The sequence below is a fragment of the Penicillium roqueforti genome (assembly GCF_015533775.1).
Source record: "Penicillium roqueforti strain LCP96 04111 chromosome Unknown scaffold_08, whole genome shotgun sequence".
NCBI classification, from domain to species: Eukaryota; Fungi; Ascomycota; class Eurotiomycetes; order Eurotiales; family Aspergillaceae; genus Penicillium; species Penicillium roqueforti.
Genome location: NW_024067572.1, coordinates 278,539 through 304,674, shown reverse-complemented (window position 1 = coordinate 304,674; position 26,136 = coordinate 278,539). Strand labels below are relative to the sequence as shown.

Genomic DNA, 26,136 nt, shown 5'->3' with positions numbered 1-26,136 from the left:
TGGTATACCGGCTGCTACTACTCGACCATACTACTGTGCCGGATGTGCCGGATATAACAATTGTCTACCGTGTCTACCTACGTGGACGGCAGCTACAGGTTTATGCCCAGCCAACCTAGACCTACGCAAACAGTCTCATCAACAAGGATCCAGGAGACTTCGAAATGCCCGAAAATTTCCTATGATACAAATGGTGTTTGATATCTTAAATAACGCCGTCACCCCGCATCAAAGTAGCCATGCTATGTCCTTTGCGCCAATGCCAAGCCGATTCAACGTGCATTTCAAATCAGATGTCCATTTTCATCACTGTCTCCGATTTCCATCGGGCATACCACCGCCTTGCAAACCAGGCAGGCCACCAAATCCACCAGGGAAGCCAGGGTTGTTTGCCAAAGCTTGAAGGTTGAGATTCTGTGGCATAGGGAAACCCTGGAGTTGCTTTTGTAATTGTGCTAGATCCATATTCATCGGCTGTGTTCCGATTATACCCTGCGGCATGGGGAACCCATGCATTCCAGGTGTGGGGGTACTCGACTGCGATGGAGGGTGAGTGGACATGAGTGCAGCCAAACGGCCCGGATCCATCCCACCCATAGCGCCGCCATCCGTTCCTGGCTGCCGAGGCTGAGCACTGCCAATACCAGGTAGCAACCCTGGAAGATCGGGCTGAGGGACGGCCGACGGCGCACTTTGAATACCCGGCAGAGCAGGGCCACCTGGTCGTTGATCGACGAGCCCGTCGGCTTCATCCTGCATTTCTTGCTCCTCGTCCTCGCGCATTTGTTTCCGGCCAAACCCGCGATTCCATGTTCCCTGGGCTTCTGCGGCCTCTTCGCCGATGTGGAATCGGTCTTTCATATAGCTAGTCTCGCCAGGCCGAGTCCGCGACCAGAATCGAGTGAAATTATCCTTAGACCCAGAAGCCAATATATGACCCAGTGGATGCCAATCTAGCGACCAAATTGTAGCACCATGCGCATACTGTACCCGATGTGCCGGATAGATCACTTGCGGCGGAGTATTCGCCGGGTCCGGGCTGTCGTACGGCGCCACGGTGGGAATCTGGCCAGCCGGCAGGTGTGGCTCATCAAGTAGATAATGATAGAGAGAACCATCCTCGGCACCAGTCGAGATAAGGTTACTGTGAATCGGATGCCATGTGAGAGAAGAAACTGGCTTGTCATGGCCTCGCAGAATGCAAATATCACGCATCATCCTCAAATCGAATACCCTCGCAGTCTGGTCTCGCGACGAAGTAGCAAGGAGGTTACTGTTCACACGCGAGAATCGCGTCGATGTGACGGTGTTCTTGTGGCTGTGGAGTGTCGTTAAGCAGCGGCCAGTGCGCGGATCCCAGAACTTGACCTGGTGGTCCTTCGATCCAGAAACAATTAGACCCTTGGTCGGGTGCCAGTCGCAAGACTTGACATCCCAGTTGTGTCCGGTCAGTGTCGCGTCGGCCGTTCGGGTTGCAAAGTCAAAGATTTTGAGGGTTGTATCATCTGACGCTGAAAGGAATTTGGTATCACTGGGTGCCCAGGCCAGATCGCGGACTGCATCGTGGTGCGCGTCATCGATAGTCTCCACGTTGTTGAAGTTAGGTCGCCAGTATTTGATATCACCTCTTTGTCCCCCAGAGACTAGCCAGTCCTGACTATGGGCCCATGCCAAGGACGTGACACCAGCTTGTATTTGATCGTAGTGTGCCTGCACCGGAGACAACATCTCAGATTAGTGAGGGCGCAATCCGCAAAAGCTGTAGATACGCACATCCATAACGGTCTCGAAATTGAACGCCGTTCCATTCCAAAGCATAAACTCTCCCGTATGACCGCCGGTCAACAGCCGCCTTCCCTCTGGAGTCCATCGCACCACGACAATGGGCTTCTTTGATTTTCCGATTGACTGGTGAAGGTGTCGGACGGGGATTGTATCGACAGCAGAATAGGGCCGCGCCATCGGGGGAAGAACCTGTCGCATGTCAGTTTCTTTGCTCGCCAGACCAGAACAGATCAAGCAACACATACATCGACCGCGAAGCTGGGACTCGGTCGTTCCGTCTCCAATCGATGTCCTCCTTTGTATCTCGGTTGCCGTGTTCGCATCCATTGTACCATCGAAGAGCCATAATCCGTGACGAGACCTGAGGGTAAGAGTAACGGTTGTCAGTCGGGATATGAACAAGCAGAAGCTCAGTCAAAGTAACCTTAAAGCAAGCAAACATACGTGGTCTACGAGGTCCGACTGGACCGTCGAAATTCTTGCCAAACCGCCCTGGGCCGTCACCTCCATTGTCCTCGTAGTAGGCCATCGCGACCGGTCGAAAAGTTGTACGGGATCAAGGCTGTCGATTCGCAAACATGAGGATCGCAGGCAATTGGAGTTTAAAATACTGATCGAATACTGAATCGGACCGGTTCAGGGCTAAAAAGAGCAATAGATGCGGAGAGAGTCGAAGCTCTTCGGAGTGCAGGATCCGTCCCTTGAGCGCATGTGACGCTGATTGGCCCCTGCAAGTTTTATCTGCAAGCTTGCGCTATGATGTCTCGTCCCCCGCCATGCCCAGTATTAAATCATCTTATTTCTAATTTCTGTCTTTTGTCTTCTCCTTCTTCTCCTTTTCTTCTTTTCCTATTTGCCGTAATTGTGCGGCCTGGTTGTTGTTGTAATCTCCGCATTGCTCTCCGTCGGTGCTCCGGTTTAATCGGAGCTCGACTTGAAGACCCTTCAATCTCTCACAGTACCGAGATCGCAGAGCTGTTAAAATGGCTACTCGCACTGGGTCAGTTAAAAGCGCTCGCGAGGAATCGCAGCTCAATTCGACGAACGGGGCTATTCAGAATGAAACCGAGGTCTCTCCGCCATCAACATCAACTACAAGGAAACGAAGTAAATATCGCCATGTAGCTGCATACCACTCAGAAGCTCGTCATTCCAGCCTCAGTCGGGAGGCCGACGTGCTTCCCAACTTCCTAGGTTTTCGAAATCTTATGGTGTTGGTACTCGGTAAGGATCGCGAGGGAATTGTATATGGAAACGGCTAATGTTTCGACAGTGGCAATGAACCTGCGATTGGTTATTGAGAACTTCATGAAAGTGGGTAATCCAAATGCTCACTGTGTCGAATTGCCAGCTAATAAGTATTCAGTATGGCGTGCTAATTTGTATTAAATGCCACGACTACCGCAGGCAAGACGTTGTTCTGGGGTCTATATTGTTTGCCTCGGTTCCGTGTCATTTGCTTGTGGCATACATCATCGAGCTCTCAGCCGCTACTGCGGCTAAGCGAACAGTGGGCCGTCAGAAAAAGACAGAGAAAGAGAAAGAGCACGATCAGAAGGTCTTCCAGTCGACCTGGCCGTACACTGCTTTCCTGCACACGCTCAATGCCACCCTGTGCCTCACAGTGACTAGCTTTGTGGTGTATTTTTACATCCACCACCCAGGCATTGGGACAATATGCGAGCTGCACGCGATCATCGTGTGGTTGAAGAACTGCTCTTATGCCTTCACAAACCGAGACCTTCGCCTCGCTCTACTCAATCCCTCCGCAGACCCGGGCTTGCCCGAAATCTACTCCTCGTGCCCTTACCCTAGGAATATTACCATCAATAACCTGGCGTACTTTTGGCTGGCGCCGACGCTGGTGTATCAGCCTGTTTATCCGCGCACAGCATCCATCCGGTGGTCATTTGTTGCAAAGCGCCTTGCGGAGTTCGTGGGCCTGGCAGTGTTCATTTGGCTTCTGTCTGCGCAGTATGCCACACCGGTGTTGCTCAACTCAATTGACAAGATCGCAGTAATGGATATTGCCTCTATCTTGGAGCGGGTCATGAAACTATCCACTATCTCGCTGATAATTTGGCTTGCTGGCTTCTTTGCATTGTTCCAATCGCTTTTGAACGCTTTGGCCGAGGTCATGCGGTTTGGTGACCGCGAATTCTACACTGATTGGTGGAACAGCTCTAGTCTGGGTATGTATTGGCGATCTTGGAACCGGCCTGTCTACCTGTTCATGAAGAGACATGTCTACTCGCCACTGGTGGGTCGCGGATGGAGTCCTCTAGCTGCGAGTGGAATGGTTTTCACTATCTCCGCGATTCTTCACGAAATGCTCGTGGGCATTCCGACACACAATTTCATCGGTATGTTATGTCTTTCACTCTCTAGCCACAGCTTAGGGGCTAATCAAGTCCAGGTGTCGCGTTCTTTGGGATGATGTTCCAGCTGCCGTTGATTAGCCTCACCGCACCATTGGAAAATATGCGCGGGCCTGAAGGCAGGGTCATTGGGAACTGCATCTTTTGGGTCAGCTTTTGTCTAGTCGGACAACCGCTGGGAGCGCTCCTATACTTCTTCGCTTGGCAAGCCAAGTACGGGAGTGTAAGTAGGATGGTATCGAACGTGGGAACATGAACTTTGACATCCAGCATTTAGCGGACATTTTGTGTATCGTATTACTCCTGATATATACTGGGAGTCGGAACTTATAGCAGTCTTTGAACATTTATTTGTGAAAGCTAGACAAGCTTCCCTTGCACAAGAACATGAGATTGGTTATTTGCCCTCTCATTGCTATGAATTGCATGATCAACCAATAGGGAGGTCATCAATGATTACCCATCAATGATTGCGGAGCGAAGCGAAGCAATTATAAATCAGAAGGTCGTACGTACGTACGTACGTGTCACGTGGCCAAGTTTTCTCCTAGAATTATGACAAAAGCAGTCGCTGTGAAGCCAATAAGTCAGTAAGAGGGGAGCCTTGCGCAGCACTAGAAGTTGGAATCAGTCGCTTTGCTTTGCAACGGCTATCTCGACGGCCGTAGGCCGGCGAGATCTCACTCGTATCCATCATTCATCCATAGTTACGGAGTAGATGACTGGGCGGAACGGACAAATTGATTCCACCGACGGGAGCTCGGAGCTTGTTACCCCCGAGCCTCCAATTAAGTATAAAGGAGCTCCATACATGTAATCAATCAAACACAATCATAACGGAGAGCCACCATATCGCATCATTTCCCCAAATTCTCTTCTCATCATGGTCGCATTCATTGTTCCTGGCAACTACGGGTAGGTTCTTCTAGCTTAACTTTCATGCTTCGTTGAACAGAAGCTAATGATACTCAGCGCCGTGATTGCTGTCGCACTCGGCGCCATCCCTCTGTTGGGCTTCGTTCACGGCAATATTACTGGCAGCCTGCGCAAGGAGGCCAAGGTGCCCTACCCCCACAGCTATGCCTCCATGGAGCTATGCAAGGAAAACGTGCGTCTCATTCCCATCTATACCCAGCCTCCGCAAGCCCGTATCCAATAGGAACCTATACACTTCTTATGGCACCTACTTAACTAGTTATAGGCCAAAGCTGAGAAGTTCAACTGCGCTCAACGCGCCCACACCAACTTCCTCGAGAATTCTTCGCAGACAATGCTCTTCATCCTGGTCTCTGGTCTGAAATATCCTGAGTGGGCTGCTGGTCTGGGCGCTCTGTGGGTTTTCTTCCGGGCTCTGTTCCTCTACGGCTATGTGTACTCGGGCAAACCGCAGGGTAAGGGCCGTATGATGGGCGGGTTCTTCTGGCTTGTGCAGGGTGCCCTCTTCGGATTGAGTGTCTACGGTGTTGGATGGCCATTGCTTTCTTTCTAAGCGCTTGAAGCGAAGATGTGCTATGTATTTCTATGTCAAATGCGTATTATGCGCCACAGTTCCAGCCTCCGGGAAGGTTTGGCCCGTGGGTCCACCGTGGCAGAAAAAGTTCCCCGAAGGTCTTCGACTTGAACTTCGCTTCTATTATTCTGCTTTCGGACCTCAAAAAAGAGAATTGTATTCTAAAGGCATTTATCAGCCAGTTTCAATTTGATTCACTTATCGTTTGAACCTCAAAATCACATACAAATACATATCAACCCACCCCGCCAACCCCGCCATGTCGTCCAAGTCGCAATTGACCTATAGCGTCCGCGCCCAATCGCACCCCAATCCCCTCGCACGCAAGCTTTTCCAAGTCGCGGAAGAAAAGAAGAGCAATGTTACCGTCTCCGCTGATGTGACCACAACAAAGGAGCTCCTGGACCTCGCCGACCGTAAGTAAACCCAGCCACCACCCCTCCGACGAAACAGCCTACTAACCCATTCACAGGTCTTGGTCCCTACATCGCCGTCATAAAAACACACATTGACATCCTCTCCGACTTCAGCCAAGCAACAATCGATGGCCTGAATGCCCTAGCCCAAAAACACAACTTCCTCATCTTCGAAGACCGCAAATTCATCGACATCGGCAACACTGTCCAGAAACAGTACCACAACGGCACCCTCCGTATCTCCGAATGGGCCCACATAATCAACTGCTCCATCCTACCCGGCGAGGGCATAGTCGATGCCCTCGCGCAAACTGCCCAGGCTACTGATTTCCCCTACGGCTCTGAGCGCGGCCTCCTCATCCTCGCCGAGATGACCTCGAAGGGATCCCTCGCAACAGGCGCCTACACCTCCGCCTCTGTCGATATCGCGCGCAAGTACCCCAGCTTTGTGCTCGGCTTTGTCTCGACCCGGTCGCTGGGCGAGGTCGAGTCTACGGAGGCGCCCGCGCAGGACGAGGACTTTGTCGTCTTCACCACTGGCGTCAACCTCTCGTCTAAAGGCGATAAGCTTGGCCAGCAGTACCAGACACCGCAATCGGCTATTGGCCGCGGTGCCGACTTCATTATCTCTGGTCGTGGTATCTATGCCGCTGCGGACCCTGTTGAAGCTGTTAAACAGTACCAGCAGCAGGGCTGGGAGGCGTATCTGGCCCGTGTGGGTGCGCAATAGAGTGTGCAGTCCACGTTCCACTGTATGTACATACATAATGAAAATTCTATATTTGATGACGTGCTATATAACCTTTTTGCAACTTGATGCTTTCTTACATCATTGCTCACGAGCCCTGGAGCCTCTCCGGCTACGGAAGGGCTTTCCTGCACGCCCAGAGGATGCAAGGGCAAGGTTAAGTCTAAGACATGCGAGTGCTCATCAGCATGTTTCACACCGTCTGCGATGAAGATCAAAAGCAAGTCTCTGAATATCCGAATTCTGGAGTAACTTTGATAAGGAGACGTTTTCCAAATCCACTTGGAACAATAGATAAGAACACGTACTTTTGCTTAAACTTCATCGGAATTCACTCGGAACTAGGAATCTATACATTGTACATTGTAACTAGCGACCTTTCTCTTGACGTATTCTTACTACATGTGTGTGCATCCCCGCATATACACACCAAGTAAGTAACGTCTACTTCGCTCCGCAATAATCCGCATTGCCTTCCCTATGTTGCATTGATAAATAACCATAACGCCGCAGCCAACAGACCATGGCAGTTCCGTGCCGATCATCCCCCTCCCCTCTCTTGGCCATCCAATGAGACACATCATCAAACCGCCAACCCCAGATAAATCGGCTTCTTATCGTGGAGAGGCCCACAAGTTATTTGCCGTGCCTCATGTGCTGCGTTGTGTGATAGGATGAATCGTTCGAGGAGACTCTTGAGATAACGGCCTGGGCAGAGCTACCCGGCTTTGCTCAGAGGTACAGCGCACGGAGTACAGGGTATATTAACCTATTTAATGTTACGTACTAATATCGTCCTGTATAGCTATCGGACCTGCGGAGTTTTGACCGTTATTCTGTTATATGTTATTTAGCTGTGCCCGCCCGGTGGTGTTCCTTGATCTTTTTATACATTGCCTTGGTATTGCTTATAGTTGTACTACAGTCAACTCACGAAGGGCCTAAGATTTGTCTGTCTGACCTACTTGATCTGAATTACTCTACTGCCCCGTCCCTTTACGACCTACCCCATAGAACCGACACCATGGCCTCAGAGGAAAAAGCTATCGGAATTTCCTCTAGCGTGGACACCGGCATGGACATGGGCAACATAAAACATGTCGACCCCACGATAGAGAAGCATGCACACGACGCCGATGAGGCTATGAAAGCCCTTGGCAATCTTCACGGTGAAACTATCGAGCTGGATGAAGCTACGAATCGCCGCTTGTTAAAAATCATCGATTGGCATATGATGCCCATCATGTGCTTTATCTATGGCATGAATTATCTGGATAGTATGTGCATATCTTTCCTCGATTTTGTTTCCTACAGCAAAGAGCAGTCTTGGTTTTATGCTTTGTTCTGTTGGCTGTTTATTCAATCCGAAGTGTTAATCTGTGATCTGATGTGTAGAAACCACTCTCTCCTATGCCAGCGTTATGGGTCTTAAGAAGGATTTGAATCTCGAGGGAGACCAGTATCAGTGGCTCGGGAGTTTGTTCTACTTTGGTATGTTCTATCTATGCTCTCGAATTGACTCTTCCCTGGGAGCTTCAAACCTAATAGCTCTCCTGCGTAGGTTATCTCGCCTGGGAATACCCGACCAACCGCCTCCTCCAGCGCCTTCCACTAGGGAAATACTCGGCAGCCTGCATCTTGATCTGGGGAATGATTCTCAGCTGTTTTGCCGCTGTCAACAATTACTCCGGTGCTATCGCCATTCGCTTTATGCTCGGTGTATTTGAAGCAGCTGTGACGCCGGGCTTTGCACTTTTAACCTCCCAGGTACAAAATCCATCTCTGTTCCTACAGGCTATAACCTAGACACAATGAGTCGAGCTAACACAGTCCCAAACAGTGGTACACAAAAAAAGAACAAGGCAGCCGCGTCAACATCTGGTTCAGCTTCAACGGCGTCGGCCAAATTCTCGGCGGAGTAATCGCCTACGGCATCGCCGTCGGTGCCGAGAAACACGGGTCGGCCATCGAGCCATGGAAGATTATTTTCCTCGTCACTGGTCTCCTCACCATCTGCCTGGGACTGGTATTCCTCTGGATTGTGCCAGATAACCAACTCAATGCACGCTGGTTAAATGAAGAAGATCGCATCTTGGCTGTTGCCCGCGTGCGGGTCAACCAACAAGGCATTGGTAATAAGCACTTCAAGCTATATCAGGTCAAGGAGGCGCTTTTGGATCCGATGACCTGGGCTTTCTTCTTTTATGCCTTGATTGCCGATATTCCAAATGGGGGTATTTCCAATTTCTTCAGTCAGTTGGTATGTTGATAATAGCTTATAAAGACCTGAAGATTCCAAGCATGCTGACCAGTCCAGATTACAAGCTTCGGATATAACGCGAAGGAGAGTCTGATTCTGGGTGTCCCCGGCGGCGCAGTGGAAATCGTTGCACTATTAATCAACGGCTATGTCGGACAGATCACCGGGCAGCGCATCCTCGCCAGTTTGGGTGGGTTAGTCGCTGCAATCGTAGGGATGCTGCTCATTGTCGCTCTGCCCCTATCTAACAATGTCGGTCGTTTGATTGGCTATTACCTCACACAAGCCAGTCCGACCCCTTTCGTGGCATTGCTATCGCTGATTTCTTCCAATGTCGCGGGATATACCAAGAAGACTACCGTGGCTGCTTTGTATCTGATTGGATATTGCGTTGGAAATATCATCGGTAAGAAAATCAGGAGAAGACAGGGGTCAAAACGTGGCGAGCACACGCTAACACAATTTCCAGGTCCACAAACCTTCCGCCCGAAGGACGCTCCCCGCTATGTCCCCGCCGAGGTGACCATTATCGTCTGTTGGGGCGTGTGTTTATTCCTGCTGGTCGGGGTCTGGATGTGGTATCGTCGTGAGAACCAGAAGAAGATCCTTTTCATTGCTCACCCAGAATATGTGAGACTAGAGAACCAAGAGTGAGTGATTTATTAGTTAACGTTTGCCAACTTCTGCTAACTTTGGCTGCAGATTCCTTGATTTGACAGATCGGGAGAACCCCGAGTTCCTTTATTCTCTTTAAACAAAGTCAAAGATGATTCTAGACAATCGCTTTCAAGTTTTTATTGCATTCTCTTCAAAGTATATACTATTTATTCTCCGTCTTTTGTAGATCTTGTTGAAACTAGGGGGTCTGGCGGTGTCCCAACACGCATGCAGGATGCGATGTCTATCATAGGTTAGTGTACGGAGTAGTTCTCCTTAATTAGGGCAGTTAGTGCAGTTAACTAGTGCAGTTAGTGCAGTTGGTATATTTAATATGGCCTCGATTATTGACCGAATACTATAATCGTGCAAACAGGGTTCCTAGATTAGCAATGCGACCATGTTGTGAATAGTCTGTCTTCCTTTATATAGACTTACTATCTATATATATTGTTAGCACTGCGACTATAAAAAACCGTAGCCTACCCCTCCCCCATACTCTCCCGCAATAAAGCCCCTGCATTTGTAACTGCAAGTAACTGGCTAGACGCCCTCATAGCGACGATCTTTAGACGCCCCCCCACTCCGCTAAAATAGTTGAGGAGCGGTGTGCGCATGTTGGATTAATAAAAGGAAAGAGGTTCGCTTGTCGAGTTCCATTTTGCTTCTCTTTTATGTTCTAGATGCAGTCGTGTTCTCCTTTAAATATATATTAACCCTAATCTTATCCACATGAACTTCCCCTCGATACATGTATACATCTGAGCAATCAGGGCACCTGCCTATATTTGCATATGATCAGAAGTTTCCCGACGGGAAATGACCTCCGTCACATGCCTGGCCCTGCAGCCATCTCTGTCTATTTCTAAGTGCGAGTCCACTGTCACAGAGCTCAAGGGATGTGACTCGCCCAAGTCCCCATCTGAGATGGCCAAGGTGAAAAGGATCGATCCACCGGGAAACGAGCTCGGTCGTCAAGAATCACGAGCATCGACATCTACTTCGATCAGTCACTCCCGCTCGGCATCCCGCAGCACTGTGCGATCGCGACCAAACAGCCGCCGCAGTTCCTTGCATTCGCGCCGAGCTGTGCCCAACGCCGCCATCGTGCCTGTCACCTCAGCTCGCAGTTCCATGCAGGATAAGCGCGAGTCACTGATAGCGTTACACCGGGAGTCATGTCGTCTGTTTCAAGATGAATCGAACAGACCCTCGACCGAGACAAGACTTTCTCTATACCGGACAGCATCAGCTACGTACAGGCCTCAACGCGAGAGCCGCATATCAACAGAGAAAGGCAGCTCGGAACCGTCGTCTCCAGTCAGACATTCATATTCCAGCATCCGCTTCGGGATAGAGTCCACTTCACCAACCTCGACGAGCGCACCCCACTTCATCACACCAAGAGATCGATCAAACACCTTACCCAGCAGTCACCACCGCAGCCCATCGTCCTCGTCCATCCACGTCCCGGCGACAGTAATGGAATGGACCTCACCAGATACCCGGCGGCGTGAATATGAAAAGATTGACCGTGCGAGCAGTGGTGTCCGGGGTCTCTGGCGCCGCGTCGCGCCTCGCTGCTTCCAGTCCCGCGACTCGCGCACCCCGTTCTTCGAGGAAGGCAAGACTGAGCGCGAAGGCAGCGTGCGTCGGTTCCGTATGGATATCCCCGAAGATGAAGAGCCGGAATCGGATTCTCAAGGAAATCCGCAGGCCCAGCTCTTGGAGCTCTTGGGAAAAACCAGCTTGAATTCAAATTCACCTGATGGAGCTCGAAGACGTTGGACATGTCTTCGTTCGAAGTCTTCTCCTCTTCCTAATGCCTAAATTCAACCATCACTACTCCCTTGTTACCCCCACAGAGCCTTGCACAGGTGCTGCTCACAAACATACCCTGCCTCAGCTGCTTTCCCTATGATACCATGATCACCGAGTGATGATCTGCATTTGCATCCAGTGGTTCCCATCCCGCCGTTCAACCTTCTTTCTTCGCGGGAGCCTCTGGCCTATTTTGAATTCCAGTCCCTTTTGCATTCCTTGCGTTGCTCATGTTATTTTTTGAAGACTGATATACCCCTATTATTATTGGAACACTGTACATAGCCTTATACGGTACTTATGTAACAGATAATGTCTAGTACTGGAAACATTGCTCCTTTTGATCTAGTGCTGCTCTTATCGTCTCTCGACCGAGTAAAATTGTGCACCTGAGTACCCTGACTTTCAAAGGTAACTGCTCATTACCTAGATAATCCTGCTTTGCTACTACCTAAGCGTCACCGATCATCACCTGAGCACCCTGCCACTTGCCCTTTGTTCATTATGCATGAATAGAGTGTCCACGAGAATAGGTAATCGGTGACCGAGGAACAGAGTGAGAGATGATGGTGATGATAATGGAATTGAGAGTTGCTCTCGATGCGGTAAAAGCGAGAAAACCAACCTGATGTAACTTCTGAAAACGAGGTTCAGAGTTGCTTTTCTGCATAGAAAACCACACAAGCTCAAATCCGGCCGCGTAAACCAATCAACATACGATCTGACTCAATAGCCATATTCTGTGTCTGTGTCAACATTATTAACGTCGTGCCAGACTCGAGATTCGCCGTCCCGTGTATCGCAATAGACCTCAAATGCCTCAAGCGAAGGAAATATTGTGAAAGTAGTATACGTTAAGTCGAACAACGCCTGAATCGTGGAAGTACAGACATTTATTTTCCTTCCGGAATCTGGGATTAGAGATGATGTGGGCAAGAAGATGAAGACTCGGATTGGGCCCAAGTCTACCTCAAAATGGTGGTTTCCCACCTGCGTACTCCGTAGATGGATGTGAACTGATAGCAAGAGAGCAAAAAGATTAGTTATCGCATTTGCATAGCATGGGCAACGATGCGAAAGTGACGTGGAGCCATCATATAACCTTCAATATCAAATCCTGGTAGCTCGGGGAATAGAAGGCGAGCACCTTCGGTGAACGACACAATAAGCGCTTGCAGGTCTCTACGTTTCTCGAGAACATAGGTAGTATTCATATCCATATTGAGTTATCCAGAGAACTTTGGACATGAGATATCATTTCATGAAACATCAATACGCCAAACCTAAACAGGCCACAATGCACAAGCGCCGGGTATATCAGAACAAAAACCCAAAATGCTTTTTTAACGGGGCAGATCATAGAAGATCAAAGTCATCCAGCTTCTCACGGTAACGCAAGATGTTGCGCTTGATCTTACTGGAATCAACCCAGGTGACGAAGTCCTCCATGTTGCGGGTAACCAAGAAAGCAGGATCATTGACGACCTCCGTACCGACACGGACATGGCCCTGCTCGATGAAAGTAGTAGCCTAGCGAAACAATCGTCAGCATAAAATCCACCCCAAACCAAATCCCCACGCAACTTACAGCCTTGATAGTCTCAACCATGCCAGAGCGCACCATGAAGACAGCCAATCTACGACGGCACAATGCGGAAACTGTAACATCGCGCTCAACCTTGGACAAACCGGCGCCCTGCTCGCGGGACTGCTTCAGGATTCCCATCCGCCATAGCTTCTCCAGCAACTCGGATTCGAGCTTCTTGCGCAGCGGGTCCGCGTCCGGGTCTAGCTGGGAGAGCTTGTGTGCGAGCTGACGCAGAGAACCGCAGAGCGCGTTGTATTTGCGGTAGTCCATTGGGTCTTGGAGAAGGTATCGTTGCCGAATTTCATGTTCGCGGTGATTGCCATCTGACTTGTAGTTGTGGAAGTCGACCTTCCGGAGAAGTCTGCAGGGGTTTCAGTGTTAGCTTTTGATCTTTTGTGGTATCTTGAAGCTTTCAAAATGTTGGATGGGATCGGATTGAGATTTCTGCGCGGGTAATTAATTATAGGTGCGGACGTACTTCTTCTCATGGTGCTTGAGTTCACGGACCATTGTAAAGCCCGTATCAGTAGTACAAGATTAAACCGAAAAATATATCGAGAATGACTGAGCAGAGCGAGGACGTTGTTTCTCGAGAAGAACCGCTGCGATAACAAAAAAATCAAGGCGGTCGATTTCTGCCGGTAGGTCTCAGCACACCGCCCGCATTTCCCCAGCCACGAACATCTTCTCCAGGCTAATTCTTATCAACATTAGTTGGTCTGAATTCGCAAAATGGAGAATCCAGTTGATACGCCAAGTAAAATGTCAGGTCGTCCTCGGGTGGATCTTGAGCCGTACAAAGCCGAAATCATCGGCCTGTTCGAAAAGAAAATGAAAGGTGACGACATTTGCAAGCACCTGAAGAGGCAGCATGATATTCAAATATCGTCGCGTACTCTGACCAAACGCCTACAGCTATGGGGCGTCAAGAAAAAGATGGAGAACAACTCCTCCAATGAAGCGCTTCATGCCCGCATCAAAAATCTTTTCTTCGACGTGGGCTTGTCCGACCAAGAGATCGTCACCGTTCTACACGATGAGGGTTATGAGGTCTCCCACCGCACACTCCGCAGACTTCGTCACCAGCTCGGCATCCGTCTCCGCCTCGACTCGCCTGCACAACAACAAGCACAGGTTCAGGAGATCCTCGACGCCCTGACCGAGGAAATGGACAAGGGGACCATTGAGGGGTACGGAAAGGAACTATTGCACAACCACTTCCGAAGCAAGGGGCATGTATTTGCCCGCGATCGTCTCTATAGTGTCTACCGCATGCTGCGCCCGGATACAGTTGAACGCCGCACCAGTGATGTGCCCCGGCGTCCTCCCCCGCCAAAGATTCTAGCCGGGCCTAATCTGACCTGGCACGTGAATGGGTACTCAAAGCTGGCCAATTTCGGGTTCCGCATTTTTGCTGAGCTCGATTCTTATTCTCGATATGTTCTCTGGATTCATGTTGGCGTGGATGCGCACACGGCCGTGGGTGTCCTCAAAAACCATCTTGAGACTGTTGCTTCTAAAAATCGCCAACCACGGACTCTTCGATCTGACCTCGAGTCTGAGGTTCCCCTTTTAGCCGATGCTCACTTTGCACTCCGTCGCGTCACTGAGCCGGATGTCCTGCGTGAGCAATGCTGCGCACCCGGACGTGCCACAGATACCCACCGGATTGAATCTTGGTGGGCCCAGCTTGCTAAATCAGTAGTAACACTGTATCATGTTAGTCAACTTTGGCAGGTTTATCCTACACCTATTCGCAGAATACTGACCTCAACTAGAACTATTTCCGCGAACTTCACAACGAAGGCCTCTTCTCATCAACATTAATCCCTGAACAGGTTGCCCTCTTCGCAATCTACATGCCCACTCTCCGCTCCCATATCAAATCATACGTCCAAACTTGGAACATCCACAACATTCGCAAACAAGCAGACCATCCAGAGCGCGCCCCTGGAAAACCCTATATGAACTACCACCACCCGCCCAAGGGCGTAGAGAACTTTGGCCTCGCAGCCGACATCGCGACGCTGCAGGCCATGCAACAGAATCACACCGACTACGACACAGAGCAATATTTACCGGCGGACACCCTGCATTGGTGTGAGGCGCAACTTCAGCAGCTGGGCTTCGATCCTCGTAAACCGCCTGCTCGACTACCTGGCGACCTCCAGCCGTTCCGCTCGGTTTATTTGGCCTTACGTGAGCGTGCGTGGCATCATGAGCGATCCGGGGCTGAGCCCAAGTTGGCTGTTTGTACATTTCCTGGACAGGGCTTACGGGGTTATTTCCCCTCCGGGTCTGCACGGTAGGTGTTGACGAATATAATGAATAACGGATGGAAAGTTTAGGGTTTCGATGAGCTATTTTTCTTTAATGCAAGCATGGCATATTCCTACTATTAATAAGTCGAAATGGATTCGCAAAGAGTGACTCAGGTGGACAAAATTGAAGTATCGCATTTATCAAATCTTTAAATCTTTTCCGATGTAAAATGTGTAGAAATGCTCATAGGCATTCTGTTAGTGAATCTAGTCTTAAAGTGTATGAACCAAAAAGAGATTGGAAAATGTCCTAAGAGAAAGATGCAGAATGATCATATCTCGTAACGGGGCATCAGACGTGAAATCAATAAACCACGAGAGCTCAACGCTAATCAGTATCGAAAGATAATCCCCAGAAGATTCGTAAAAAAAAAGAAAGATAAGTAAACCACGCGGAAAATTAAGCACCAGACCCTCCAATTAAACGACTCCTGCCGGCAATCTTTTCACTCAAAGCCCTAATATTCTCCGCTCCCATAATATCAAGCAAAGAAACCTCAGCCTTAAGCTCCTTGATGATCCACGCGCGAAACTCCATAGCAACAAGGGAGTCAATGCCGCCAAAGCTAAAGCGCTGTGCATCGAGTTCGGAACAAGGAATGGCAAGCAGCGAAGCAAGTCTCTCAACAATCCCATCCGACACAACAACGACAGCACTCTCGAAGCCAGAAGCCGCCGACAAAAGCGCAGCAGTGCTGACAGTCTTCTGCAGAGACACCTCACTGCTCTTCGCTGTCGCCGTGTTACGGAAGTGCGTGAACATCGAGTAATTCAGGTACGTAGGTAAAGGCACTCCGTTCTGGCGACACATCTCCGCGGTCGGCAGACCGAGGATGAGCTGTGAGCGCGGTGATGCATTTCCGCCGTCTTGCTGATCGCGGATAAGGAAGTCAACCGTTGCGTGGACCTCTTCTTCGCGCAAAAGCTCGAATAACGTGGCTGTGTGCGTGCGCATCGAGTTTCGGTTCTCGGCTACCCAGCCCACGTTCGATACACTGCCTAGGTTGATGCTAGCTGCATGCATGCCTTTCGAAACACGGTATGCGGCAAGTGCGTCTTGGAAGGTATTGCCTGCGGCGTAATTTGACTGCCCGCGGTTGCCGAAGATGCCTGCGACTGAGGAGAGCATAATGAAGAAGTCCATGCTGTCCGGTAGGACTGTGTGCAGGTTCCAGGAACCTTGGACTTTGGGTCTAATGGCTGCTTTCCAGTCATCGAAAGAGAGTCCGGCGAAGGCGCCATCCTACGAATATGTTAGTTTGTGTATATTTAGTACCGAGGAGTGAGGACCGGGGACTTACCCGCAGGACCATGGATGCTTGGATGCATCCTTTGATAGCCGGTAAGTTAGAAAAGGCTGCTCTGGACAATTGTTGGAGGTTAGAGAGGTCGGCCACATCGCAGATCAGTGAATGGACCTTGCATCCCATTCTATCGAGATCGCCAATCAATTCCATTTTCTCTGAGCTTGAAGCTGATGAGCGAGATAGGATAATCAGGCTCTTTGCACCACGAGATGCCATACATCGTGCTAAACTTCGGCCTAAGCCGCCGTAGCCACCGGCAAGAACGTACGAGGCGCGTGGATCAAAGTGACAAGGCTGGAGAGGTCGTGGGACCATAGGGACCATGTTGGACGGATCAGGTGTAATCACAACTTTTGCTGCTTCTCCGCTATGCGCAGTTTGAATACCCTCTTTGATCCGAGTAAAGTCCATGACAGTTGTGTGGAGTTGACCGATCCTTTTTGCGGAGTACAGTCTCAGTGCCTCGATGAGCAGAAGACGAACCGATTTTGGTCGATGTTGAGCCAGTAAAGGAATGTCGACGGTGTAGACGCTCACATTGCGAGGTAAAGAGGCTAGCTCAATTGTAGTATCAGCTCGCAGATCTAGATTCGACACATGAACAAATGCCCCAAATGGAGCGAGGCATGCCGTTGACCCCCGGAGTGCCTCGCCGCTCAGTGCGTTGAAGACGACGTCAACCCCAGTATTGTTTGTGCACCGCATAATACCCTTGATGAAGCTCAGATCCCTCCTGGAAAAGATACGGTCTTGGGATATACCGTAGTTAGAGACCAGCAAATCACGTTCCTCGACGGTTGCTACAGTAGCGTAGATTGTAGCTCCGATCATCTGGGCATATTGAATGGCCGCTTGACTGATATCCGTTACACTGGTATGGATCAGGATAGTGTTCTCGGGTGCCAGATGAGCTATCTCCCCGAGTCCTTGGATTGCTGTCGCGTATGCCCAAGCCAAACCGGCCGCGACTTCGAATGAAATCTCATCGGGGATCTTCACGAGCTGCATTTGGTCAGCTCGACCATGTGTTCGGATACAACCACCCTTTTTGTCGCCTGAGATGTAAATGACTCTGTCACCCGGGGCCGGGCCTTCGACTTCAGGCCCAACCTTGGTCACAACACCAGCAACCTCATTCGCGAGGCGGTCGGCATAAACATTCGAAGAGAGACCAATTGCTCGAATCTCAATCTCGACCTCGGTGTCTTTTTGCGGTGTCTCATGTTCCTTATCTATGACCCAGTGGTATTCGCTGGTGCTAACAGCAGTCTCCTGCAACTCAATGGGATGATCATAATCACCGAGGCGTTGAAGTTGAGGAGGAGCTTGCTGAGAGGATTGTGCAGCAAGAAACTGATCTGCCGCCTCCCACTCGTTCAAACGGCCAATGTGTATGAGATCATTCTGCAACATGTACTCGGCGTGGCGATCATTCTCCGGGTTGTCCACAAATTGCCGCTGGACAATCTTGCCGATAGCTGTAGCAAGGCTCTTTGGCGAAGTGATGTCAGGCTCCGCCTCTGTCAGGGTGACGATATTTGAGCCATCGGCATCCCGCTCCCAGCGCACTGTTCGGAGAAGACCAATGCTCATACTTGCGTGTGGCTGTATGAGAGGATTGCATGTCACCCACAGTAGATTTTGGCACTCGCTGAGCATCTTCTTGAGTGTGTGGTATTCCGCTTCGTCCATATCGAACAGGTAAGGAGACTCCAAGTCCATCAATGACACGAAAAGTGCATCAGGCAGGATATAATTTTTCACATCTGCAGGCTCCTTAACAAGGATATTCGTGTATCCCAATTCCGGCAGAAGACCTTGGAGGTCTTTAATGACTTGTTCGGATCTCAATGTACCGAACGTCAAGATAACCGCAGTATTAGATGACTTCTCCTTGGGTGTTTCGATGGCAGAAGAAACCAGAATACTCTGCCATGTCAAATCTGGATCGTTCGAACTGGGATACTCGACATCAATTCCTGAGAATCCCGCTTTCAGCAGCACAGGATTCCATTCTTCAGCCGGGATGTAGGGACACCACTGGCGACATGGCTCATCGCCTAGCCACCACCCTGGAAGCTGACCGAAAACAAGTGGGTACCACAGGAAGTCCTGTCGGATCCCTTCCTGCATGATGAGCTGACCACCCGGCTTCAATAGAGATCGCAGGTTCTGCAATGCGTTCTGCAAGTTTGCAGTAGCGTGGATGACATTGCCAGCGAATATTAAGTCATATGTCCCTAGCTGAAGTCCCTGATCGACAGGGCTTCGCTCGATATTGAGCGATTGGAAGTTCATGATGTCGGACCATGCTTGGAAACGCTGTTTTGCTTTCTCGAAGAAGCCGGATGAAATGTCGGTGAATGTGTAACTGGCAATGCTTCCTTTGTCCTTCGCAAGGTCTGGAGAAAGGACGGCCAAGACTTCAGCAGTGAAGCTGCCGGTGCCACCACCAATCTCGAGAATGTTCAGCTCGGAATGCTGGTGCCGGAGGAGAGACAAGTGGCTCTGTAGATGCTGCGGCAGGTTATACAAGTGAAGGCCTTCCTTGTACACCTGTTCCATCACAGCGTCTTGACCAAACATGAGATGCAGAGGATCAGTCTCCTGGAGCACGACTTGAGCAATATTGCGGCCCATTCGGGCTGTGATGGCGCCTTCGGCGCTGTGGGCCTCGATTTCCTTGCCAATGGCTTCCTTGAGAGCCTCGTCTTGAAAAGCGCATTGGAATTCACTGTAGGGCAGATGTATTATTTCATTGCGCTCGAGCAATCCTTGCATATGCTCCATCCAGTCAAAGAATCTTCGCATGTGCAAATCGAGTTTCATGGCATCAATATCCTTGAGCTCGTCCAGTGCATCCATGACGTAGAGCATCGTTGCAAGCTGAAGACGCTTTACCCAGTACAAAGCCTCAGTGTCATCGGTAGCATTGAGAGAAGTTAGTGCACAGGCCGATTTTGAGTCGATGAAATGGAGGTCGGGCTTGAATTCAATTGCGCTGCACAATTTTCGCTCACTACTTTCAGCAAGACCAGACTCCAGTGGAGTGAGCTCAATACCGTCCATGCGGATGCGAAGTGTGTTTGTTTCCTCATCCAGCATTTGAATTTGGCCCTCAAATTTATCAGATCCCACCATAGACACGGTTGCATGTCCTGTGAATTTGTGGGCTGGGGCTGAATTCAAATCTGCTGATACCCAGACATTGCGTATGAAAGTCGGCAATCTGATCTGATCCAGGGTGGACTTTCCGGTAAAGTCGAGAACAGCCGCGATCATCAAGTGGATCATGCTGTCCATTGTGGCAGGGTGGATGAGATGAGAATGTAGATACTGCTTTGGCATAGACTGTGCAATGTCCGGGACTGTAACTGATCCAACAACCTTACCAAGTCCACAGGCACTTGCGCGAACGTCTCCGAGGTTTCGGAACAAAGGACCAAAATTGAGGCCGGATGTTTGGAGGTTGTTGTATGTGGATTTGAAAGCCATGGATTTTGCGCATGTCTCATTTGCGCGGAAAAGTTCGGATTCTAATGCTCGGCTTTCTTCTTCTGCTTCGCGGCCATTGTCAATTGGATCGAAAGCTGTTTCGTGGTCGACGGTGATGTAACCAGTGCAATGTTCTGTCCACTGGTCGCTCGATGCATTGTAGGAAGTTATCTGGAATCGCCTCCACGTTCGCGACGATGACGAGTCTTCGACAGTTGCCATTGCCAAGGAAACCTCAATTCCTTCTTTGGTATCGGGTACAATCAAGGCTCTTCGGATGTTGACTTTTCGTAGTTGGAAACCAATGATCTTTGCCTCGCCGACCAACTGCCTCGATGCTTCAATTGCCATGATCAAATAACCCACACCAGGATAGACATAGTTTCCAGTGACCTAGGCTGTGTCAATGAGTGAGGCTATTTTGGAGACAACTTCGAACTTACCACATGATCCCTTAACCAAGGGTTTTCGTTCAATCGGACAAAATGTCTCCATCTTGGGGCTGTAGGATTCCAATCCGTGATAGGTGCACCGAAGAGGTCATGACGAGGGAACTTTCGAGTTCGCAGATTCTTGCTCAGTCGAGACTCAAATAAAATCTTCTCGGTATGTTTGAAGCTGTATGGCGGCAGGTCCACCAACAGTCTGGGCCGTCTTCTTGCCTTGAAGCAAGAACCTTGGTTCACAGCATGAAGATCTAGTTCACATCCACTTGAACCTAGGAAGCCGACTGTAGTTAGTAGAGTGTTGAGGCTGTGATCTGTCCGTTTGAGAACGGCTAGGTACTTAAATTCCAACTTGGGGCTCTTCGAGGCCAATGTCTCTTTGATGGCACTCTGAAGGGTTGTGTGAGGCCCTATTTCCACGATAAGGCGCAGAGAATCCGTGGAATCAATCGAGTCATGACTGGAAATTTGGTTTGAGGTCATTGCAACCAACCCGCTTGTGAAAAGAACAGGAGAAACCATATTGTCCACCCAGTATTGTGCAGGCAGGTGTTCCTCTTGGACTTGTTGTCCTGTGACGGTGGAAAACATATGCACTTGATGTGGAGCTGCCAGCCGCCTTCCAAAAGAAAGCATTCCCATTAGACTAAGGTAATCCTGAGCGATCGCATGCATGTGGGCCGAGTGATAAGCATTCTTGACGTTCAACTTTCGAGCAAAGATGGCATCAGCATCGAGAAGACTCTTGAGGCAGTCGATCATAGCTTCGTCTCCAGAAACGGTGTTGTTTTTGGGACTGTTGCGGCAGGCGATGATGAGCTCCCCGGCGTTGTCCTTCCTCACAGAGTCCAGATAAGGTTGCAGTTGCGATGCATCCAGGCCCACGGCCATCATAGCTCCATTTGCGGAAAGCTGTTTGGATGATACGTATCCACGATAGTATGCAACCTTCCAAGAACCTTCGCGGGATAGCTTGCCAGAGCAGTAAGCGGCGGCTATCTCGCCGGATGAGTGACCCGTTACACGTTTTGGGAAGATTCCCCAACTGGTCAGAAGATCCACGAGCGCAATTTGCAAGACTGTGCACAGCGGATGAGCTATCTCAGGCAAGTTGACTCGGGGTGACTGTCTTTCAGTCAAGAGTTCGTCTGTGATACGTTAGTCAAGCACATTAGACAAAAGAGGCAAGAAAATGATTACCAAGTAGCGACCACGGACTACCGAGCCGCCGGATATAGTCCGATGCTTCCTCCACGGACTCTTGAAATACAGGATAGACCATGAGCTCTCGGCCCATAGCCTGATACTGAGCTCCTTGGCCAGTGAAAACAAATTCAACCTCCGGAACTCTGGCAGTTCTAATTGGCTTGGCAAAATTCGCTTCTGACAGGTTCCATGCGAGTTCTTTGACTGAGGATGCCATGACGAAGCTCCTCCAGGGAAAATGGGATCGTTTCTTCGACAGGGTGAAGGACAGGTCATCAAGGAGATAGTCATGGAGGACTGACTTCATCATTCTTCGGTTCAAGTACTTGGCTAATTCAGCTGCGTTCCGCTTGACGCCATCTTCGTCAAAAGCCGAGAGTAAGAACAGCTTTGGTTTTTCGATCAAGCTAGTGTATGTGGATGATGCGAATGTTGGTGATTCACAAAAGCCATCGCTTGTGGGTGTGTCCATAAAGGTATTACCATGTCCAGAGTGATCGCTGTCATCGAATGAATCCGTCACGAAATGGTTTGATTCCGTTCCTGTTCGACACAGGGCCAAGAGCCGGCTGTTGATTTTCTGTGTTGTAGGAACAGTGGATGTGGTGCGGTGGGCGCCTGTAAGGCGGTGGTCATTCAGATAGTGGTAGGCGTCATCAAGGATGCAGTGAGCATTGGTGCCACCAATTCCAAATGAGTTGACTGACACTCTTCGCAGGCCCGGAGATGGCCATGGAAGAGCCTCGGTAGGGAATGCAATATCGTACTCAGTTGCAGGAATAGAGGAATTTGTCTGCTTCATATCAAAGTTTGCAGGTATAATCCCAGACTCAAGTATTAGAATAGATTTGATGAGGCTTGCCACACCTGAGCCACCTTCCAGATGCCCAATGGAAGATTTGATCGCCCCGACGTAAAGCGGAGTCTCTCGGCGACATTTGAATGCTCTTGCAAGAGCGCCCGCTTCGATAGGGTCACCGGTGCTTGTTCCAGTGCCATGGGCTTCAACGAATCTTGTGTGTTCGAGGTCCAGGCCGGCTCTCCAGTAGACCTCACGGATTAGTCTTTCTTGGGCATCTGCGCTAGGAACTGTAATCCCTGGCGTGCGGCCATCCTGGTTGACTCCCGTCTCTCGAATGACCGCACGGATGGTATCTCCATCTCTGATAGCGACACTCAAAGGCTTCACTACAACTGTGCCCACGCCTTCGCCTCGCGCATAGCCTTCGGCACGGGAGTCGAAGCTGAAAGATCGCCCTTGAGGTCCCAACAAACCATGGTGACTCATGCCGATGGTTTCCGCGGGGTTTTCAAGAATGCTCACACCACTGACGACAGCCTTAAACGTTATCAGCATATTATCAGCATAGTATCAATATCAACACAAGGTATATGGTAACATACCATAATTGTCTCATTGGCACGTAAGCTCTGTACAGCGAGGTGCAGTGCCACCAAGCTACTAGAACAAGCCGTATCAATGGTCATGCTGGGTCCTCTGAAGTCAAAGAACCAACTGACACGGTTAGACAGAATGGCATTGGTGACACCGGTGGGTTTGTATTTCAAAGTGGTTTCTGGGTCTGAATTGAGGATACCTAGGTAGTCATGGTTGAATCCACTAACAAAAACCGATGTGTTAGAGCCAACAGCACTGGTCAATGGAATGCCAGCATTTTCCAAGGCATGGTAGACATTTTCGAGTACCAGCCGCTGCTGCGGATCCAATGTCAGGAGCTCATTCTTGGTAATATTGAAGAAGGAGCCATCGAAGTAGGCGGGGTCTTCTGAGAGGTAGTGACCTCCTTGGACATGAAACTAGACAGATATCTGTTAACCGATTATTCATGTTGATGTTGGTCTGTCATAGCTCGGGTATGACTTACCGTTCCACCATGCTCGGGATCTGGATGATAGAAGGCATCTGAGTTGAAGCGTTCTTTGGGTATCGATGACCACGTCGAGCGGGCCTGTAGGAGAAGCTCCCACAGACCCTCAGTGGTTGTTGCTTGCTTTGGAAAGTGGGTGGCTAGGCCAATGATAGCGATGGGTTCCAGAGCATCAGAAGGCATGGCTCCATCGCCACTGGAGCCTGTCTTCAGCGAGAGGGGACGCATCTTCCGATACAGATAAGATATCGTTAATATAGCAATAAGTCCGGGTCTAGAAGAGATGGAAGGTAGACGAAGAGTGAGGTATGAGGAAGAAGTATAAACAAGAAGGTATGAACACTGATGGGGTAAGAGATCAAGTAAAGATAGAGTGAGAATATAAGATAGCTGATGATTGAGACGAAAGAGAATTTTGATAGCAAACAAGAACCCATACCTCCTCTTCATATATCAACCTCGATGCGGAACCACGCCAATGAAGGCATACGAGGGAGCTCAAAGCACCATTGGAAACCCGAGATTGGCAGTCTGGCCGGTGGGTACGAATTTTTACTGATTTCGCGGGTTTCCTATTTTAGCTGTGTTCATTAAAATAGTGGATAGCACGCTTGTTGGTATATTTGGAAAATCAAGGGCTTTCATGCTTGCTATTCCTATATGTACCTTTGTATATACTTTTCCCAGTGAACCGCAAATCTATGCTATCTATAGGCATGATTGGCCTACACATAGATGTATTTTGGTAAGTATGATTTATTTGTGATGCTATCTTAAGTGAACCATTGTCATATGAATACCATCAGTTTCCTATACCAATAATGGGCGTATATACATATTTCCAGATATAGATGGTTACATATATACGAACCTTAGAGTACTACCGAACCAATAGGTTGGATGCAAGGCCATCAAATCAAATCCTAGACGCTAGGTCTACGCATTGCCGTTACCAGAGCCTGTAGGCTAACGTTTGTCGATCGCTATCAAATTCGGCATTTGGCTCTTTTCTTGCGTTGAAACGCTAAAATATGCACTGCTGATTGGTTATCCTGATACTAGGACTCTATAGATATGAGATTACCATTCGCCCGTTTGCCCTAGAAACTTCTGTGGAATATTAAGCCGTCTTACAGCATATTTTCCCTGTATTTCTGCAGGAGATCAGCCCCGGGTTAAAATGTACTTATAACATACACAGCATTCATAATTATAGTGAGACCCTTCGTCTATTCAAAGCTGTACAGTTAATCGTTCACAAAAAGGCAAGATGGGTATAAGTTGATGGATCTAATCTACTTTCACTTTAGGGAGCTAGCACAACCCTATTCTGTACTATACCCTTTAAATTGTAAATCTATCAAAGTACTAAATTGAAGCATGACATAGTAAATCAAATGATTATATTAGATCGTAAATCACCACAATCCCACACCGCAACCCGCTATAGCCGATATATCTGTTTGAACCCCCTCAGCCAGCCCCTTGGGTTTTACTAGTTAAGAAAAGAGATAACACACGGCAGTGTGGGCGAAGAACATGATTCCGTGGTTCACGAGCTCCACAACTGGAGCTTTTGAAGCAATATCCGTAGCTTTCTTTGATGCACTATGCACGGTACACGCCGCTCCACGAAAAGAGTTGCTACAACGCACTTGAATCCATCAAACTTTGGATATATCGACGTGATTGACCAATCCTTTTCTGACGGCATTGTCACTAGTGCTTCCGTATGCGCCCCTTTGCATTTCCTATCGTACTATGACACTATCCGAAGGCAAACCGCGTCTGTCCGGCCTAGATTCCGAATCCGCGTGCCATCCATCAGTCTCACCAAAGTCTGTTTATAGCTGCATCTAGGCACCTTCTCCTCAACGTGGACAGTATGTATTGGATATTTCCCCCATTTAGTCTCATTGCATATAGTGGGTTTTCCCAAATTAAAGATAGTGCATGATGCATACGCATACGACAACCGTCATACGGGGTACATATAGACCCACCAAGTTAGAGGCAGGGACTGCAGCTTGAAATACGATGCTGGCAAACCATTCACTAGCCCTATCAGATTGCACGAACTGTGTGTTGTAGTCTAATCTAGTCTACCTAAGGTTTGTAGATCCTCAGGTAGTTCGTACGAGGTGGCTGTGTCTATCCTTGCCTATATTGTAAGGCCATCCGATAGGTTGAAATCTCGGGTTGTAGCTGATTTTTAGGGATATTTACTTCGCATAGGGCGGGATGAGGCTTGTGGAGAATTCTCAATCGTTTCAACTTTTGGCTTTACGGGCGAAACTTTGACAGATTGA

General features: G+C 49.3%; 9 protein-coding genes across 9 annotated transcripts; 6 read left to right on the top strand and 3 right to left on the bottom strand.

Moving 5' to 3' along the window:
• Positions 1-306: 306 nt before the first annotated feature.
• On the bottom strand, positions 307-2,314 carry LCP9604111_4191 (WD40 repeat domain-containing protein; the record flags this gene model as incomplete). The annotated part of the gene is made up of 4 exons (XM_039071863.1): positions 307-1,710; positions 1,774-1,974; positions 2,031-2,146; positions 2,230-2,314. The coding sequence occupies 4 exons, from the start codon at positions 2,312-2,314 to the stop codon at positions 307-309; spliced, it is 1,806 nt and encodes a 601-aa protein (XP_038929753.1).
• A 454-nt stretch (positions 2,315-2,768) lies between these two features.
• On the top strand, positions 2,769-4,470 carry LCP9604111_4190 (putative diacylglycerol O-acyltransferase (DgaT); the record flags this gene model as incomplete). Its single annotated transcript, XM_039071862.1, has 5 exons — positions 2,769-3,009; positions 3,059-3,099; positions 3,152-4,148; positions 4,202-4,386; positions 4,441-4,470. 5 exons carry the CDS (start codon positions 2,769-2,771, stop codon positions 4,468-4,470), a joined length of 1,494 nt encoding a protein of 497 aa, XP_038929752.1.
• A 576-nt stretch (positions 4,471-5,046) lies between these two features.
• On the top strand, positions 5,047-5,652 carry LCP9604111_4189 (MAPEG family protein; the record flags this gene model as incomplete). The annotated part of the gene is made up of 3 exons (XM_039071860.1): positions 5,047-5,078; positions 5,136-5,271; positions 5,365-5,652. The coding sequence occupies 3 exons, from the start codon at positions 5,047-5,049 to the stop codon at positions 5,650-5,652; spliced, it is 456 nt and encodes a 151-aa protein (XP_038929751.1).
• Positions 5,653-5,932: 280 nt separating this feature from the next.
• On the top strand, positions 5,933-6,819 carry pyrG (orotidine-5'-phosphate decarboxylase pyrG; the record flags this gene model as incomplete). Its single annotated transcript, XM_039071859.1, has 2 exons — positions 5,933-6,089; positions 6,146-6,819. 2 exons carry the CDS (start codon positions 5,933-5,935, stop codon positions 6,817-6,819), a joined length of 831 nt encoding a protein of 276 aa, XP_038929750.1.
• Positions 6,820-7,861: 1,042 nt separating this feature from the next.
• On the top strand, positions 7,862-9,851 carry LCP9604111_4187 (allantoate permease family MFS transporter; the record flags this gene model as incomplete). Its single annotated transcript, XM_039071858.1, has 7 exons — positions 7,862-8,114; positions 8,233-8,328; positions 8,399-8,604; positions 8,678-9,097; positions 9,155-9,503; positions 9,567-9,747; positions 9,800-9,851. 7 exons carry the CDS (start codon positions 7,862-7,864, stop codon positions 9,849-9,851), a joined length of 1,557 nt encoding a protein of 518 aa, XP_038929749.1.
• Positions 9,852-10,573: 722 nt separating this feature from the next.
• On the top strand, positions 10,574-11,584 carry LCP9604111_4186 (uncharacterized protein; the record flags this gene model as incomplete). Its single annotated transcript, XM_039071857.1, has 1 exon — positions 10,574-11,584. One exon carries the CDS (start codon positions 10,574-10,576, stop codon positions 11,582-11,584), a length of 1,011 nt encoding a protein of 336 aa, XP_038929748.1.
• A 1,347-nt stretch (positions 11,585-12,931) lies between these two features.
• LCP9604111_4185 (snoRNA-binding rRNA-processing protein IMP3) lies at positions 12,932-13,673 on the bottom strand (the record flags this gene model as incomplete). The annotated part of the gene is made up of 3 exons (XM_039071856.1): positions 12,932-13,105; positions 13,164-13,524; positions 13,642-13,673. The coding sequence occupies 3 exons, from the start codon at positions 13,671-13,673 to the stop codon at positions 12,932-12,934; spliced, it is 567 nt and encodes a 188-aa protein (XP_038929747.1).
• Positions 13,674-13,925: 252 nt separating this feature from the next.
• Positions 13,926-15,472, top strand: LCP9604111_4184 (uncharacterized protein; the record flags this gene model as incomplete). The annotated part of the gene is made up of 2 exons (XM_039071855.1): positions 13,926-14,882; positions 14,942-15,472. The coding sequence occupies 2 exons, from the start codon at positions 13,926-13,928 to the stop codon at positions 15,470-15,472; spliced, it is 1,488 nt and encodes a 495-aa protein (XP_038929746.1).
• Positions 15,473-15,884: 412 nt separating this feature from the next.
• Positions 15,885-24,055, bottom strand: LCP9604111_4183 (type I polyketide synthase; the record flags this gene model as incomplete). The annotated part of the gene is made up of 6 exons (XM_039071854.1): positions 15,885-16,727; positions 16,786-20,679; positions 20,730-21,880; positions 21,933-23,277; positions 23,343-23,756; positions 23,825-24,055. 6 exons carry the CDS (start codon positions 24,053-24,055, stop codon positions 15,885-15,887), a joined length of 7,878 nt encoding a protein of 2,625 aa, XP_038929745.1.
• Positions 24,056-26,136: the final 2,081 nt, after the last annotated feature.